Raw genomic sequence first — 18,472 nt, 5'->3', positions numbered from 1 at the left:
TTAGAATCTCAAAAACAGAACGTCGGAATAAGATGATATCACACGGTGTACGATATGTGATTTCTGCACATGACGGTAGGTAGTTTATACCGAACCCGCGGTGGTGCCTTTTTATACAGCACACACTGACATTAACTTAAGTAAAAAATTACAACCATTTGCAATGTCATAGATTCGTAGGATCTATGATATAATCATACGTGGCGCTATCAACACCGATGATGAATCAGATAAATATAAAATCCACAATCGTCGTATAGTTCTATAGATGTCGCGTATTCGTTGCTTAAAGCTATTCTCTCTGCAATATTTTACGTAGGAAAAATTGTTACCGTGTGTTTAAAGCTTTCGTGGCTCCTGAAATTATGATAAATTTCTCGAACTCGAACGGCACCATAAACCACAGATTAACTGTTGACAGCACGAGGTGGGTGCTCCCCCATATGAGTAACTTGAAAGTAAAAGTTTTACTTTCAATCGGCAGAATATCTCAATGGTTTACTATTTAGATGAACCAATCATCTATAAAATACACTGGCTGTGATGGTAACTGCGCCTGGATGCTATTGACTTCAAACGCTATGGCTCTGACAACAACGAAGACGCATTTAGTTTATTAACAATTATCGGTTATCACTAAATCCTCGGAAACTGTCAGGAATCGCCCCTCGTGTACACAGCACGCGTGGTTTTGATAAGTCCGTTGCTAATTGCGAATTCAAACATCTCACGTTATCAACGCAAAAACGTCTGTGAAATATCCACAAGTCACTAGTAATACAATCGTATACAAAACGGAAGTTCGGAACATCCATAATCGGAACCCACTGGCGGCGGCTGCGCCATTTTTATTGTTATCATTATGATTATTAGGACCGATGTTGGTGCTGTGGTATGAGTTAGAACCTGCCTGGAAATGTTCAATAACGTCAACATTAGCGACCCGAATCGTAGATAACAGCGGGTCTGTCATCACAATCGCGTGATGAATCTCTATCATATATGTTAACAACCTCATTGCGTCTATACAGTGCTGAAAGAATAAATGATAACGTGTAAAAGAGTATCGGGGTACCGGCATACCCCAACAGATTGCATGGCAAGCACTCGGTTTCAAGCTTTGTAGAATCAGTTTATTTTCGAGCAATTTCAATCTGTATTTTATGGCCACGAATTGCACGACATTTATTTCGTCCCATTCGTTCATATAAACAATTGGAGGAGGTCATTATATTGATGAAATAACTAGTTTTATAGATCGTAGAAATTTTTAGATGATAGATTGTTTCCTCTTAAAAATGTGTGATCAGAGTAAGTAAAACGAGCTCCCTCACTTTCCCCTTCCCCTCCTTCCCTGCCCTTCATCCCTCTCTCTTCCTCTCGGAGATGATGAGCCGTTAATACCTGTTTATTACGTGTTGGTATGACCCCAAAAACAATATTTCCAGGAGTCTTCGCCATAATCTTCAATTCGCAAGGAACCTAAAATTCATAAAAGAAGAGCTACTGTAGTCTGGCTAACCAAAAACCTAATAGGATTTAAAGGATCTTACACGGTGTCACATGATTTAAAAACTACCCCATAAAGTTCAGGGTGAGTGGGTGTAAGGGCCTTGAGACTTACCCCGTACGGCTGAGGTTGCAGCAGATTCGTCAATCTCATACAGAGAACCTCATAATTGAAATTGATGCTGAATTTGCGCAGATTTTCTCTGTCTATTTGACTATAACCGACTTGTAAAAATATGCCTAAAAACAATTTTAGCAGTGTGATTTAAAGCAGTATTATTAATAGCAGTTCCATAGAAGACTATCATGGGAAACAGCATTGTTTTCAAATGTGTTCAACGGCGGAAATAGATACAAGTCGAGATGTTTCGGGGATAAAACTAGAATGTCGCTAGGGACGAATAATGCCCCTAATAAGGTTAAAGAGTACAACCAGGAGAATCTAAAAGTACGAAAATACGGTTATTGAAAGCATTATCATTTTTAGAGAATAGATACTTTTCATAGATACTTTCAGACAAAACCATATATATTTTCATGGCAGCACCCTGATAAAGAACGATTTAAGTGAGGTGCGTTAAGTACCTTCTCCACAAAGGATATGAAATACAAAAATTAAGAGGTTGACCTTTGATGGTAAGTAATGATATGATACGATAAACGCCTTTGTAAAAACAGCGCCCTGAGAGTTCGTCGACCCGAAAAAATAAGCTGGTTGCATGTGACCTTGAATTTTGTACCCACAGGACCAAAAATCTAATCAGTAACCAACAGGACAAGGCATCCATCCAATTGCAATTATTTCAAACCGTTTATGCGTAATAGCACACAAATCGAAAATACAAGATAGGTTATCTTAGGTAATCTTGACCCTGACCGACAGGATTCAAAATCTATTAATTAACATATTTTCTTTAGAACAAGTTATCCATCAAATTCCACCTATCTTCAACTCTCAATGAGTAAGGGCCAGGGTATGATAATGACGAAATGGTTTTCAGTTTCCTTGACCTTCGACGCACAGGACCCGAAATCAAATCAGTTATCGGTTGTCTCTAGTACAGCTCATCTACTAGATTTCACTGGAGGAGTTGATTAACCATTTATGAGTTAAGCCAGATAAGATAATAAAACAATTACTTCCAGTGACCTTGACCTAGGACCTATAGGACCCAAAATCTAATCAGTAACTATCCTCACGAGGTACAACACAATTCTTGAATTTCAGGAAAATCTTTTAGGGTTGAGGCGGACAGACGGACGGACACACAGGCGGACGGCGGACGACGGACGACGAAGTTATAATAGTATGCCTATCCCCTCCCCCCAAAAAAACCAATGTTGTATGAAAAATACGTTGTGTATAAAGAGATTGCCAGGATTTTTAAGGGGAAGTCACGTCTTACCACCACATTTTCGCCAAACTACTTGCATATTTATGCTATGAAGAAATGATGTCACCACAATGGATTACTGACCGTTTCCAGTTATAACTGGATTCCGTCCTTTGGCGCAGATGATTTCACCGACGTGGCACCGGCATGTACCTCGGTTATTCCTTGGAATCACGGAACCGTGTCCTATCAAACAAACAAATAAACACTACATGTATCGTGTATGATGGACCTGTTCAAATGTGGAACCGAATGACTTGGACTCAGGTATTGGAGACAGTGTCTGGTGCAGACACCAGATTATATTGTCAACTGTGACATCTTGAACATTGTCTATGCCATGTACATGTGCAAGGCTGGTAGAAAAGCATACACACGTAGGTTTGATTGTAGTTCGATGTTATGATTAGCTGAATGGGCTAGGAATTGAGAGGAGTGGGCCAGGGAAGGTAGACAACCATACTGACCGTATATACTGAGTGATTCAGTGCAGGATTTCACAGGAAGACAGGGAAGGTGTTGACACATCATTGTGCCATTGCGGATACATTTGCATAGATCAGAACAATGAGTGTTGTTCGGATAAACCTGGAAAAAACGAAAAGAAAATGTAGCTGCAAAGCAGCGATTGCAGGTTTGCTGCGTTTCTAAATTATTTGTGTTTACTATGAGTTGGTTGTGGTATCTTATCAGTTCAAAAAACAAGGCAATTTTTTGGAGCGCCACAACACAAAAACAAATCTTTAGTGCGCAAAAACAATTATTGCACTTTTGCGCGCTGTTTATTACTGTTTTTGCAGCTACGTGTGAACGAATGTCTGCTTTTGGGAACGCCAAAATCCAACATTTGTTTTGCCCCTGTGCAAAAACTAAAGACAAGAAAAATCTTAGCGGACAAAAGAAATTATTTCGTTGCTGCACACTATTTCCAGTTTTTGCCTATTATGATTTTGATTTTGCGCGGTCGTGAAATCAGTGCGAAAAAAATATTCAAATGAATCACTCGTGCAAGTATGATGTTACGCTGTCGAAATCTATCAAATTAAACAGAAGAATTGAAATTTGGTGTGGTAATTTATCATTGCTTAAACTAATGCAACGGCTATGAACAGGTGTGAAAATATTTATACTAGGAGGCTTAAACGGAGGCAAAAAATATTAACGATAATAAACAGTAATAATAATTTCTATTATCATAATAATTGCAATAATAGTTTTACTGACGGTAATAAGTGATAATAATAGTAAATAATGAATGGTGATAGTTTTAGTGATAGTAAAAATAGTAGTTGTAGTTATAGTAAGTAAATAGTAGTGGTAGTGGTAGTGGTAGAAGTAGTAGTAGTAGTAGTAGTAGTAGTAGTACTCGTAGCAGTAGATAGCGATAGGAATAACAATAGGCTTTTCTGCGATAAGCAGAAAACCTTTAACCCCTATGATAGATTTTAGATAAATCATCGAAGGTTCCATCAGTCATTGAAATGTTTTGATACTTACTCTTATGACTGGTGATTTTTCGTTTTTCAACATATTGGCACAGATTCCTACAAAAACAGAGTTTGAATAAAAAAATCACCAACATTATCTTGGTCCATTTTGGAAAGATGGCAAAGCAGCGAAAATGCGGTTCTGCAGCATGGTACACGTATTCCCGTCTTACATACAAAGCTTCGTTGATTATCAGGTAAGATTAGAACATGGAAATAATTCTAATTTGATTTCAATAAAACCGGCGTAAATGTTATGGTAGCGCCAATACTGGTGTGCAAACTTACTTTGTTTCGATGGGGTCGGTGGCATTTCCACTTCGAATTTAATCAATTCTTTGTCATCCTTGAGAAGGTTGTTGGCTGGAGTTGCTTCGTAGATAAAAGGTTCCGGTGTAATCGCTTTGGCTAGGGATAAAATATAGATACAGTCATAACTCATTGTCGACTATTATAGTAGACTCATCGGCATCGTTAAATTCAATATGGTTTGTCGAACGTGTTAAAATAATATGTTTTACTTCCCGATTGGCCTTCTGGCGAATTACACAATACTCATGGTTCTATAAGTGATCTATCAATCATATGACGTCACTGTCGGAGCCGTAGCCCTAAGAATCGCAACGAGTAATACCTATTTAAACAGTAATACCTATTTAACATAACTGTTCATTTATTGTTTTACCTCTACATCTATTTTTAACGAGTCGTTCCTCGATGCCACGACACCTCGATGTCACCTCGTCCTGCACCCCCTGACAGCTACAGTTCGTCATCAATAATGTACCCATAAGTCCGACTACAGCGTCACGACACAAGTGATTCCCGTGCATACATTCACCTGTTTTACTATCAGTGTGACAATAGTTATTGTAGTATTCCCATCGGCGTCTATAGTGAATTAAGATTTCTTGACATTAATCAGATTGCAAATCAATTTAGTGTGCAGTAGGATACCATATTATGGGAATCTACGATTCTTCTTGTATCAATTTACGATCCACAAGGTGGATTAGTGCGCAGTAGGATACCAACTATTTATGTATTCCGCTGCAACATCCACCAGATCTGCACACAAAATAGTCGGAGCACTGGAAACACCAATCCCCAATTGACAATTCGGGTAATGTTTACAGTTTTAAAGATAGTGTTCATTAGGCCATTTGGCATCATGAACAGTTGACGAATAGAATGTTGCAAATACATCGTTTGATGGCATCGCTAGATAATGCGGAAGCGGCTACAGAATGTGGCTTATAGCCCACAAGGTAGTCGAGCAATAAAGCATTCCGCAAAACCGACTTAGTGCTGAAACCTACAGGTTATTATTGCCGCCCCAAGGTCACATCATTGTTTAAAGACCTAATACATTTTAGGTTTAAATCAACAAATATTGGTTAAATGAAATTTAAGTTGTATCTGGTAGGGATGTTGCAGTCAGGATTTTCTGACAAGAGATAATTGAATTTCTTTGAAATATTCTCAATACTCGAAGACATGTACCATAAAAAGTTTCCACCGCCAAGTGACCGACCGATTCAATTGGATAAAAAGCCCTCAATATGATGGAAAAAGTATGAGAGTATTGTTGCTTCAATTCAATCATTTAAGCAATTCCCAAAACTGCTTCGAAAGGGCACATAAAATTGAGCCGAAACATTTAATACCCTCATAGTTATTCCTTCTTATTGTGGGTTTTAGTTCCATCTATCGTGGTTTCTAAAACAAATGAGATGGTGGTAACAGTCTGTCCCCAGACCCTTCGAGATCGTTCTATGCAGTTCCACTTCGAATGTCCTTATAGTGATCTGTAATACCTGCGATTATACATACCTACAATCCGAAGATGATTGACATTTTCTGACAAGGGTCAGACACGACGGTGTTGGTGATTCTTTTACCGCACACTGCGGTTGTAGCACCGCTCGTAATGACTCGCATTTTATCCCACTTTTCTCGCAAACGCAAAACGCAGCTGCATGCGCGTGTTTAACAGCCACATTTTGGTAATAGTCGGCCATGTCCGGCAGACATTTTTTCTTATCGCAGCCTTTCTTCTGCGCGTTCCATTGACAGGACGCGATAAATTTCTCCATTTTTCTACGGCACAAATATTCTTTGTTGCAATCACCATAAGCGTCGTAGCATTCCACGGCTGAAATAGACAAATTATTATTCCGTCCTGCTCATCTGAATTGAAGCTGTCGGTTCGGATGCTAGGCATATACACACGCACACGCACGCACGTGATTTGATATAAGGTTGTCGTGACGTGACAATTTACAATGAATTCGGTAGAGCTGGGAAATCGTTTTTTTCAGAAATCAGTTATCTCCTTTGGGACGCCCGATATATATGAAACAATCGTAATGAAATTTATAAAATGCATATTTACTGTAAAACTTTGGTTCCTCGGCTCGAGTCGTTATCATTGGAAATGTCGTCGATTCCGGGTCACGTTGTTCATCGATGGCTCCTTCCTCCGGCTTAACTGCATCCGGTTTCTGTGGAAGTTGATTGTCTTCTTTACCGATCTTGGCAACTTCGTTCGCCACCACTGTGACCAAGAGAGACAAATAAAAACTTGAGCTACGCTAGTACCTCGACCGATGAATATTTACCAAACTAGACACAGATCATTAACTTTTAAGGAAAATGGTGAAGAATTACATGTTCATACTCAAAAGGATTTTCACCCTGCAGTACAGGAACAAGTTTTTACTGAATCCAAAGTTACCATATTGTCAGCTTAGCTTTTACAGCGCAAAAACGAAATGTCAGAGCGCAAAAACGAAAATACTCGTTTTTTCTATGTGATTTTCCATTTTTGCTCCATAATTTTCGTTTTTGCGCCATAAAATTCGTTTTTGCACCCTAACAAAAACGAAATTTCGTTTTTGCTCTAATGCATTATTTTCATTTGACCTCGATTATAGAAAAATGCTAAACAAAACTCGATAAGGCAAAAACAAAAGTTCGTTTATGCCAGGGTGCCAAAACGAATGTTATGAAGCACAAACGAAAAATTTCAGAGCAAAAACGAATATCTTTGTCGTTTTTCGCAGTAAAATGTTTTGCAGGGTAGCAAAAACAAAATATCGTTTTTGCTCTATAAGATAGGGGCTGATAAGGGCCATAGTGAAATATTTCTGGTATGTAAATCAGGGAACGCCAGAACGCCAAAACGAAAACGAAAAAAAAACGTCCAATTTTCTCTGAAAATCCGTTTTGGCGCGCCGAAACAAAGAAAATTCCGTTTTGGCGCCACGTAAAAACGAACTTTCGTTTTGGCATTCTAACCAAAACTACGAAAAACGTTCAATTTTCTCAGAAAATCCGTTTTGGCACCCCTACCAAAACAAACGTTCGTTTTGGCGCCCCCACAAAAACAACGAAAAACGTCTAAATTTTTCAAAAAAAATCCGTTTTGGTGCGCCAAAACGAAAGAACGAAAGAAAATTCCAATTTGTCGCGGTTTTTTCCGTTTTGGCGCCCTCGCCAAGACAAACATTAGACCACAGTAAAGTTATTTTTCAATTTGGCGCGTTGATCCTGTGTTTAATTTGCATAAACTTGCATATATAGAATTATCTTACGTGGTTGAAAGTTCGTGGTTGAAATATTCTTTGTTTTGGCGCGCCAAAACGGATTTTTAGAGAAATCTAGACGTTTTTCGTTGTTTTTGCGGGGGCGCTAAAACGAACTTTCAGAGAAATTTCGACGTTTTTCGTTGTTTTGGCTTCCTTTTGGTGGGGGCGCCAAAACGGATTATTCTTTGTTTTAGCGCACCAAAATGGATTTTCAAGGAAAATTTGACGTTTTATTCCGTTTTGGCGTTCTCTCGTTCTGGCGCCCTCATTTGCATACCAGGAATTTTATGTTATGGCCCGAATCAGTCATATAAGTTTCGTTTTGCGTTTTTCTATAATCGTAGTCGTGTAAAAATTATTGCATTTGGCCTTCATGAGCCACCATATGAAAGCGAATACACACTCTGCTTTGAAAATTATACGCTGTAGATTGGGAACAGTGTATTTTTTAGATCCAATATGGCAGCCAATCAGCCATCTTCAACGCGAATTTCACTAAAATCATTAAGATTCCTGCATTTCTTGGGAACTAATATTCCGGACAAACAGGCGGACAGGCGCACGCATGGACGCAGACAACGAAAATTCCCTTTGCGCCATACGGTCGAGGGTAATAAAGACATCGTGGTCGTTACTGAATTCGATTCCATGGTTGACTCTTTACAGTTAAGATAAGTTATTTGCATTTTTGAGCAGGCAAGACTGAGTTCCGATGTTAGTTTGACATCAATTATTCGTTTCATTTATTGATTAAGTTAACTACCAACGTTGGCATCATTGGCGTTTAAACCATGGAACTGCCTACCAGTTACAACACAATGCACTTTTATATTTCACATTAAATTGTCACTAGCATAACATATAACCATAAAGTTCACAAAAGATATTTCAAATAAACATTGAATAATTTTCTTTCAGGCAATATTCGACATTCGGTCTCCGTCATGGATGGCATATGGTAGTTAAGACTCAGTGTTAACAGTTATTGGATTAAGTCACCGCTGCTGCTGTGGTCAGTCCAGTAGCATTTACTTGATTAGTTCACGCTTACACGAATTTCCCTTCATGTAATTGTTGACAGCAGGTCCATCCCGTGATTGATTAACCAGATAATAAATGATAGCACAAATCGCTAACTCATACGGCGATTGTTTGTCGGTGACCTGTTCACTCATTAAACCAGACGAACGAAACAGTCGTTTTGTTCTGTTACTCAGACTAGTATAGGGCATATATGATACCACATCAAATCATTCAGCCAGAATATCCAGCACATACAGTAGCACAGTTAAGTTAATACCAGTCTATTAAACCGGGTCCTGGGAGTGTACCAGCGGTGAGGACAAAACGTGAACTGTCAATGGGATATCGATAATCTTAGGATTTCGTAGGTACCTGGCAATCTCATCCTTGTTTTATCATTGTAGTTGTTATTTATATCTATAAATTGTGAGATTGCTAAATTAATCTGAAAAATGCAGAAGATATGACGTATACAGAACAGGGGTGGTTTATCCCTGAAAGTTTGATCCTTTTGCGCAGGAAAATGAATTTCATCAATAAAATAGAAAAAGAAATCACTATTGCACTTTTGGTAGCCATTTAAAAAACGAAATTAAAATCAAGATCGAAAATTAATGTTGTTCATGGCTGTTTTGTATTAAATTAGGGCGTCTCTTACACAAAACTAATAAATTCGAGGTGACGGGGGAGAGATGGGAGAGAAGCGGGTATATATAAAAAATCGAGTGACTCATCGCTTCAGGCGCAACAACGGAGGCATTACAAATTCAATCAATGTGTCCAAATCAATTTATGTCGTTGAATTGCCCCGGGACAATCGTGCTCGAGTCTGAACGTCAGCTACAAGTCCACTCAGCATTGTCAGCGTGATACTCCGACGCAAAGAAGCCAACGAAGTCGCAGACTGATCTTTTCCTTCTAAAGAAAGACAAACGCCGGCTAAATTCAATTGTCGGTCACTAGTGTAGCAAAAACGACAGTACGTGCCGGTTGTTGCTCCAACAACCAGCAAAACAAAGATTACAAGGAATAGTGCGAACTGTCACTTTTCCTATGCGTTTTTCTCGGGCTAGAAACGATTTTGAGAATGAAGTTCGATAAGAGCAAGATTCACATCAACTGAATAACGCCCAGCCTTCTTAGGTTTAGACCATACTTTTAGATATCGCCATATTGACCGGAATCAGAGAATATAGTATAAGTTTAATACGGTATTGGTTAGTGACGAATTTCATTGTTCTTTAAGTGTATCGATTTTCGCAAAATTTAAGAACTCCATTCATCCCTATTTCGGGCATTCCCCACGCGGAGGTCTACTCAAATATCATTTCAATTTATACAGATCACACTTTCTACACTTGGCGACGTGTATCAACAAAGGTTGGCAATTATTTTACCAAAATCCATCATGTTCGCCGTACGTATTGGTATTTTGAGTACAATTGTGATTTTTTGTTTGTTTTTTGTTTGCTTGTTTGATTTTTTTTTTTATTCTGGGAAAGTTACAATGCCAGTTACAATGTTCTCGGTTTCAATTATGCATTTCGAAACTAATTCCAGAATCAAATTAATCAAACAACATGGAACTTGTGTAAACCGTTATTTATTGGCAGTCATTTTCTCGAACTAGTTTCATTTTTACGGATCACAGGCACCGGATATGTAGAACTCAGATAGGCAGAGTCACTAAGGCTTTAATCGTCGAATAATTGCGAGAGACTTCGCGCGTAAATTGGAATGAGATCTTCGATGTAAAACGACTCGACAATCCAGTAGTTTTTTACACATAAAACGACATATTTTTATTTGGTTGACGAAGGTTTTCATCAATACTGTATCAATATCTTTATATAAAGATTTGGTTGTATGCGGTTTTAGATTGTTGCGTGTCAATCTGCACGTCACGTTTCCGGTTGCGGAGCGTGTGTGAACATGTAACACTTATACAATTAAAACCGCGTTTTTATCAGGGGAAATCTGAGGTAGAATTTTAATTTGGAATCACCGCGCGTGTGCGTATTCCACTGTGACATAGCGGGTTTTAATTAAAGAATAGCATTCCATCAAAACACACCTCGTTTACGTTTACGTTCATTCACTACGTATAGACAAATTGATATTAATAACGGTAGCATGTATGAATTTTCAAATGGAAAGTTTTAAACATCATACAATGCAGAACTCCGAAGAAGACGTATAGGGAAAGTGAGGAGATGAGAGAGGGAGAGGTGGCAGGGAGAGATGTTATCAGATGAACGGGTAAATTGAGTTAGCGCGAGTCGGTGAATGGTGATTGCTATGACTCAAAATTCACCACACACCACACTGAGCAGCACACTCGAACACCGAGAGCTTTTAAAAAACATTTCTAACGATTTTAAAATTCCCCTCCATCTCGGCACAGATATAATTCAAATTCGTGGTTATGGTCTAGGATCAATTTAGAGTATAAGATGTACGAAGTATCAATTCAGAACTGGTAAACTTTTAGGATCAAAAACCATAAGAAATTCATACCGACAACACTGCCACCAAAACACTATAAGAATTAGATTATAACCCATAATTTGAATGTCGAAATCGTCCCAAATAATGATATGAATAATAGAAAATTTATCGTCATTTTTAAGAATGATACATGCCTTGCCTGATATGTAATTGGTATCACTTAATAGTGGAAAAACAAAAATCAAACCTCTTTGGGTTCAACATTTCGCTGGGCAAATTGGCACTTTGAACACATTGAACAATCAAAGACAAACACTAAAGGATATTCTATTTCCAATTTCATCGACACTGTGTAGTTATTCATATCACCTGTCGTGGAATTTGGGTTTTCAAAAATTCTACGGATTTACAGATTCCACACACATCGCTGCGAATGTGATATCAGATTCCGGAGGAACATTGCTGATATACCAGCTGCAGCCACGTGGACGTTTTTCAGTTGAATCAAGATATTTCTCCGCGGAATGATGACACATAAAAAATGACTTAACACCAAAACATCTTTAAGAACAAATCACAATGGCGCGGCAGTATCGCCATACCAGCTTCAACGACATTATTTCACATTTCTCTCCATTCGAGAAAACAGGGATATACCGAAAAACATGATTTCTACGCTTATGAACAGTTCTCAGGTAGTGGTGATCTTGATGACTTAATAGAACACAAGTAATAAGACGCTGTTTTAACTAACTTCTGATAGGAAAGCTCTTATAACAAGTCATTAATAACGCCTCGCTGCAGAACTAAGCAATGCGGCAGTGGAAAGAGCTGCAGATATCACATGGATGGAACACATTATAAATCGGAGTGCGACTGTCAACCATTTAATTGCTGCCGAATTCCAGGTCTGCGCAGAACCTCAAAACAATTATAGACGCGAAATGAAACACTGCCCTCTCAATAACGACAGTTCAACAAATGCAGAATTCTTCATCACGATTGGCGCAATTTTACCGGATTAAAATCCGATATCTGCACCGTGAAAGGGATAATATATTATCAATTGCATTAGTAATGTGTTCCGTTGTCGAGTTTGTGAAAATTACACAGCGCCTCCGTATTCCTTGAAATCATTAATCAACAATGTGATCGACGGGTGATAACACGTCACACACAGCAAACCATCTACTAGAGGGGCAGAGATTCGGAATGACGAAATAACGGAAGGACGGTAGGAGGGACGGGCGGGTGGAGAGATCTCCACGGAGCGTTAGTGAAATATTTATATAAATCGATTACAAGTTACAACATATATAAAGCTGACATTGCGATGTCTCGATGATGCAGTTGCTGACTTACGTAGGCAGGCATTTTTCACGTAACGTTTCAGTAAACCGGAACAGCGACGCATGTTGTTTCCCGAGTGAGATTGACATGAACATTTGAATAAACCATACGGACGTAGATTTTCGTAAGCTTGTATACACGCTTCCCTGTAACAAAAACAGTACAAAACTTAATCAGAACAAGAAATTTAGTTTAAATAAATCATTCGACACCTGCAAAAAATGTAGAATTTTTGGGATAAGCTAATGTGGAATTGCAAATTTGAAATCGAATTTTTAAGAAATTTGGGGAATTATGAGATTTGGCGATTGTGTAGATGATACAGGTCTTCGACTGTAGTAGTGGTTTCATTTAACTTTTTTATTGAAAATTGGCAATAATTGATAACTTGGTGACTTCATTCACTTTTGCCTCCACTTCACTTTGCTTCGACTTCATTGCCTCAATAGTCGAGGAAAGAGCTCTTCGGATGTCTGCTTCGTCATTACTTTGGAGCATATCGTGTGTGGCCTAGCCCGCCGGCCTGTAGTCTAGTACCTAGCCGTCGTTCCACAAACAACCAGGTTGTAGGGAACCGGTAACAACGACTGGTATTCAGACTAGCCGGCCCGGGGTCCCTGCTCGGTTTCGCTGTCATTCGATATCCTCTTGAGTTGGTTGAAGTAGACATTGTAATTTTAAAATATTTTGTTTATTTTATTCTGTGTGAATTGTATGTTGTATTTTTCTTATTTTGAAATTTGTAACTTTATTGAATTTGGGAATTTTATCCCGGAATTTTATATGTAATGAGGATCACTAAAGAATTGAATTGAATTGTCACCTAATACACATGCCATCAGAGGACGAGGAGCCGTATATGACAGCTATGCTATTTTAAATTGCTAACCTCATGAAACCTGAAAAACCCCTTATATCGAACATATTTTCTAAAACATTTGAATATTAAAATTATATGTTTACACATTTTTATATTGACCGCTTGTAGCCGCCGATGAAATTCACGCCGGCCCTACACAGATCGTAGATAGCTGCGTCATTCCACCATCATCCCCATGTCAGGGTCTTGCTTTTATATCACACTTTCGACGTTCAAATAGAGCTCATTAAATAATCACAGGGAGCCATTCTACATCTTTGTCAATAATATTTTGCCAAATAGCTTGTATGAGTACACATAGACCTGCGACGTTTTGCACATCGATATACGGTTGTCGTTTGCAAAATGACGCTGAATGGTTATCATTGTTAAGGTTACATAATGGTAAAAATTCTCGCTGATAATTGTAAACCTGAGCACATGTGACTGATTTGATTCGTGGTGTATATTTCATTTAGGTATATTCTAGTATATATAGATAATCATTCTAGTATAGATAATCAGATGTTTGAGTAGACTATAGTTGGGAAACTATTTAGATTCACTTGTGTATCACTGCAAATTATGTCGGATATGATTCGTGTTTTTCTGGAAAAGGCAGCTTCTGAACTTGGACTAACGTTCATAATCAGCTAAGTGAGATGATTCGCAGTTTTAAGGAATTACATTAGTTTTATAAGCAATAACACTCCGTTGCTGGATTACTGCAAAGAAGTTAGTAACAATTTCGCTTGAATAAACACAATTAGTCACAGTTGCTTAATGGACAGTCAAAACGGAATAATTGTCCACTGTTGTTATACATGTAGATTGGAATAAGTTAACTGTTTACTTTTTCGCAAATTTTGATATGAATCGTTAATACTTTCGTTAATGAGGATAATGAGTCTTTTCATTCCCATAATAAAAGTAAAGCGCAGCCAATATTTAACCTCCAGTTATTAAATAATGTTTTAAATCACTTTTCCCAGTTGGAATGCTGAAATCATGCTCATTCATTTATTTAAGAACAAAAAATTAAGGTAATTTGAAATATCTTATTTCGAATATTTACAGTTGAATTATTATTTTTAAAATATTAAACTTTTAAAAGATTTAATCAAATAACAATTAAACTAACAGTCTAACAGTTATTCATTAACTAATTTCACAATGTTTTGAATATTATATATTTGAAATTTTCCAAATACTCATACAGCTTAATCTTATTTCAATATATAATCATTATTCTCTCCATAATTGATATGTTTAATAGTCTGATAATGCTATGATTTATGTGATCTTATATATTTACCTCCGTAATAACAATACACTTTTTCATTAAGATTAAATTTTCTAAATTCATCATTTAAATTTCATTGAATTCCAATATCTTTAAAAGATTTATTATTATCTAATTCACATTGAATACCAATATTTGATGAATTTTCATTATAGATAATTTGTTTATTATCAAAATTAAAATAATATAATTGTCGTTTTTCAATTCTTAAGTTTATTATATCATTGTAATCTTTAGAAAGTATTAAATCATCATTTCCTTCATTAAAAGAAGTTTTAAGAATATTTATTATGTTCTCATCTAAATTACCTTTATAATTTAAAACTGTATTAAATACTTAAGGATTTTTGACGCCATTATCTAAAGTATCTATAACTTCAGTAATTATATATTTTTTATTTTGGTAATATTTGAATAATCATTGTAATATTATCGATTTTATATCGCTTCCATACACTAAATTTGTTGCTGAGATATAATTTTTAATGTTAAATAATGAAAATAAGTTATCAGTTTCTTTCATTTCGATTTTGAATTTGGGTTCTTCTTCTTTCTTCATTTTATAACAAAATTTTTATTAAAATACATCTAACTTAGACAAAATATAAATATTCAATGTTTTAAACTTTTACACTTTTTTAAACTTTTACACTTTTAAACTGTTTACACTTTTTATGTTAAAAAATCTAACTCATACAAATATGAATATAAAAATATGTTTGAAATATTAATTATTTTAATCACACTTTACTCACACTTTTTATGTTTAAAAAATCAAGAATCTAACGCATATAAATATTCAACGTTTTAAATATGAATTATTTCACTCACACTTTACTCACACTTTTTATGTTTAAAATTGATTTTTATACTATTCGAAATCTATATCATGGTGCCCTTTTTCATTCTTACCCTTATATATGAAATAGAAATCACCTGAATATAATTCTTCAATATCTTCACTAGATAATCTATGAAATCTATCTGGTAAATATGTTCTAAAATTATATTTATTTCCTTTTAATGCTTCATATTCTAAGTGAATAACTAATTTATTACCATATCTATTGGTAATTGTTTCAATATTTGTAATTAAATGTTTCTTATGTAATGTTAATTCTGTTAACTTTTTGAATTTAAAATCTACAGATTTGACATCTGTAGTATCTTTAATTCTATTTAAGAATTCACTGTGTATTTGTTTACTCTCCATTTATTATACATGTTTTTTATCAAAATTGATATCATTTATATATCATTCATTTATATGATTTTCATTTATACGTTTTTCAGTTATATGATTTTCATATATAAAATATTCATATATAAAAATATTAGAGTAGGTATTTTTCGAGGGACTTAAATTTACATCAAGCCTAATATATTCTAATTGGATAATCCTTAATGACTTAAATGCTTTTACTAATAAACCGCTTATCCGTCGTATATTTTGGGTGTAGGAGATGGTTACATTTCGAGTTTTTTTGTTCCTGGTCCTCAGATGCTAGGTGGCCATAGAACACCTGGCAAGCGATGAGCTGAATTTGTGATAAACCACCGGGCTAGCATGATATTCCTACTCGACTGGAGAAAACATTTTCAGCATATCTATTTCATGCATGATGGTGAGACTAGTCCATTGTGTCAATGTATGATTTCAAGGAACACAGTTATCCGTGAATCCGGTATGGCTAAATTCTCGCTTAGTCAAAATATATCAATTTGGAATCACTACCCCCTCTTGTGACAGGAATACCGACCTAACCGCACATTTGCCATATTGATATCTGATCTTAATAGACTTAATTCATGATATCCACAATTCGCCACATGTCCAAGACACTGTACAATGCTGTATTTCATACAATCTAAGCTTACCTACTTTCAGCGTAACATCGACTTTTTCGAACTTTACAATAAGTGGTGAACGATTTCAAATCTCGGAAACATTCGTCATCTGACATACATTCTTTACGTAGAGCTACACAACTTGGCCCGGCGTTATGGGATCGTTTACCCGGTATCGCATCATTCTCTTCATCCATGCTATTATCGTCATCTTCGTCGTTGTGACCTCCTCCACCCTTCTCGCGTACGTTAAACTGGCCCTTCGCTGAAAACGACACAGTCTTAGATTATAAATTAAAACGCACTGCATCGTACATTAGATGTAAAATTTCAGTATAACTGTTGGGGTCGCCGCAGTTGTTATGGTCATTATATTGGCAACTAAATCCAAATCAAAGTAAAAGGTCGTGTGCATGCACGTGAGTGTGTGCGTGTGCGTGTGTGATTTCCATAGGTGCCAGGGTCATGTTTTATGGTTACAAGTTTTTAACTTCTCCTGGTATCCATCGACTTATATTACATTTCCATAGTATCATCTGTAATTTTCTAATGTAATTTAATTCGTAAATAAAGAATAACAATAATAAATATAGCTGCATAGCAGCGATAACGGGTTTCTGCCTAATTGGTTCATATGTCGAACTGGGAAGCGTACGATGATTTCATCGAAATAATTCCAACCCATAACATATGACTATTGCCAAGAAGCGCAACCTGGGTCAACATTATGCTGGATATGTGGATATTAGGAGTCCATTTGTCAAAGCATCGAGGCAATACAGTCCAACTTGTTTATGTCTCAGATGGAGCGCGCGGGGCAGGGCCGTCATTATATTGCTGACTTATCCAAATTACACTTACACAGCGCAACGTTTTCAGTGTGTAAACTCCGTCGTACTCGGCATTATAGGACACTGATGAATTGAATTTTAGCCACCTGAGCCCTTGGCTTGATTCAAGCACAAGACCTTAAATGACTTCACAGAATTTGATTATGAGTCTAGGATTTTCTATATTTTTGAAGAATGCTTTCTCTGGTTTTGAGATCAATTAAAATTCACTCCTGAATACATTAGTAAACAAATAGTCAAATAGATTCTTATTTTATTGAAAGAAACTCTACTAAACACAGATTTTGAAATGAATTATGTGTCGATTGATCCAGACGAAATAATTACAGCTTAATCCACTGACGATCAACAAGGTTGATTTTTCATTTATCTTCGGATAATTTGTCTACCCCTGATGATACAAGTATTTTGGCGACATCTTTTGAAACCTCAACGCTTTATCTGCCCGCGTCAATTAGTCAGCCACAGTAGATTGTCATGCCATCTGACCTCTTTCCACCTGTAATTAAGCAATCTAATGTAAGAATTATTAGTTATGTAATATAATAGAGGAGTGATAGAAAGTATAATAAATATTTAAATCGTGCGTTTGTCGTGAAACATCTATTACTACTGTCTCGCAGAGCATAGACACCAATCGGTCTACTCTAAAACAAGTCTCTGATAAACTTTTAAAAGCTTCATATCAAGGGTTAGTCTGAATACCAGTCGTTGTTACGGTTCCCTACAACGTCTGACGCTTAAGTATCATATAGAGGTTAACTCCTTTTGTTTGCAATGCAACAACTGATTTTAGTGTCAAATCAAACC

At 36.6% G+C, this 18,472-nt stretch overlaps 1 protein-coding gene across 1 annotated transcript; it reads right to left on the bottom strand.

Moving 5' to 3' along the window:
* Positions 1-671: 671 nt before the first annotated feature.
* LOC141912962 (uncharacterized) lies at positions 672-17,716 on the bottom strand. The gene is made up of 13 exons (XM_074804399.1): positions 17,710-17,716; positions 16,842-17,076; positions 12,814-12,947; positions 6,786-6,947; positions 6,224-6,545; positions 5,076-5,281; positions 4,679-4,798; positions 4,401-4,447; positions 3,371-3,491; positions 2,988-3,089; positions 1,625-1,749; positions 1,405-1,482; positions 672-1,033 (listed from the first exon to the last, which is right to left on the bottom strand). The coding sequence occupies exons 1-13, from the start codon at positions 17,714-17,716 to the stop codon at positions 728-730; spliced, it is 1,965 nt and encodes a 654-aa protein (XP_074660500.1). The 3' UTR covers positions 672-727.
* Positions 17,717-18,472: the final 756 nt, after the last annotated feature.

This window comes from Tubulanus polymorphus, chromosome 11, assembly GCF_964204645.1.
Source record: "Tubulanus polymorphus chromosome 11, tnTubPoly1.2, whole genome shotgun sequence".
NCBI lineage: Eukaryota > Metazoa > Nemertea > Palaeonemertea > Tubulaniformes > Tubulanidae > Tubulanus > Tubulanus polymorphus.
This window is presented reverse-complemented; position numbering and strand designations above follow the sequence as displayed.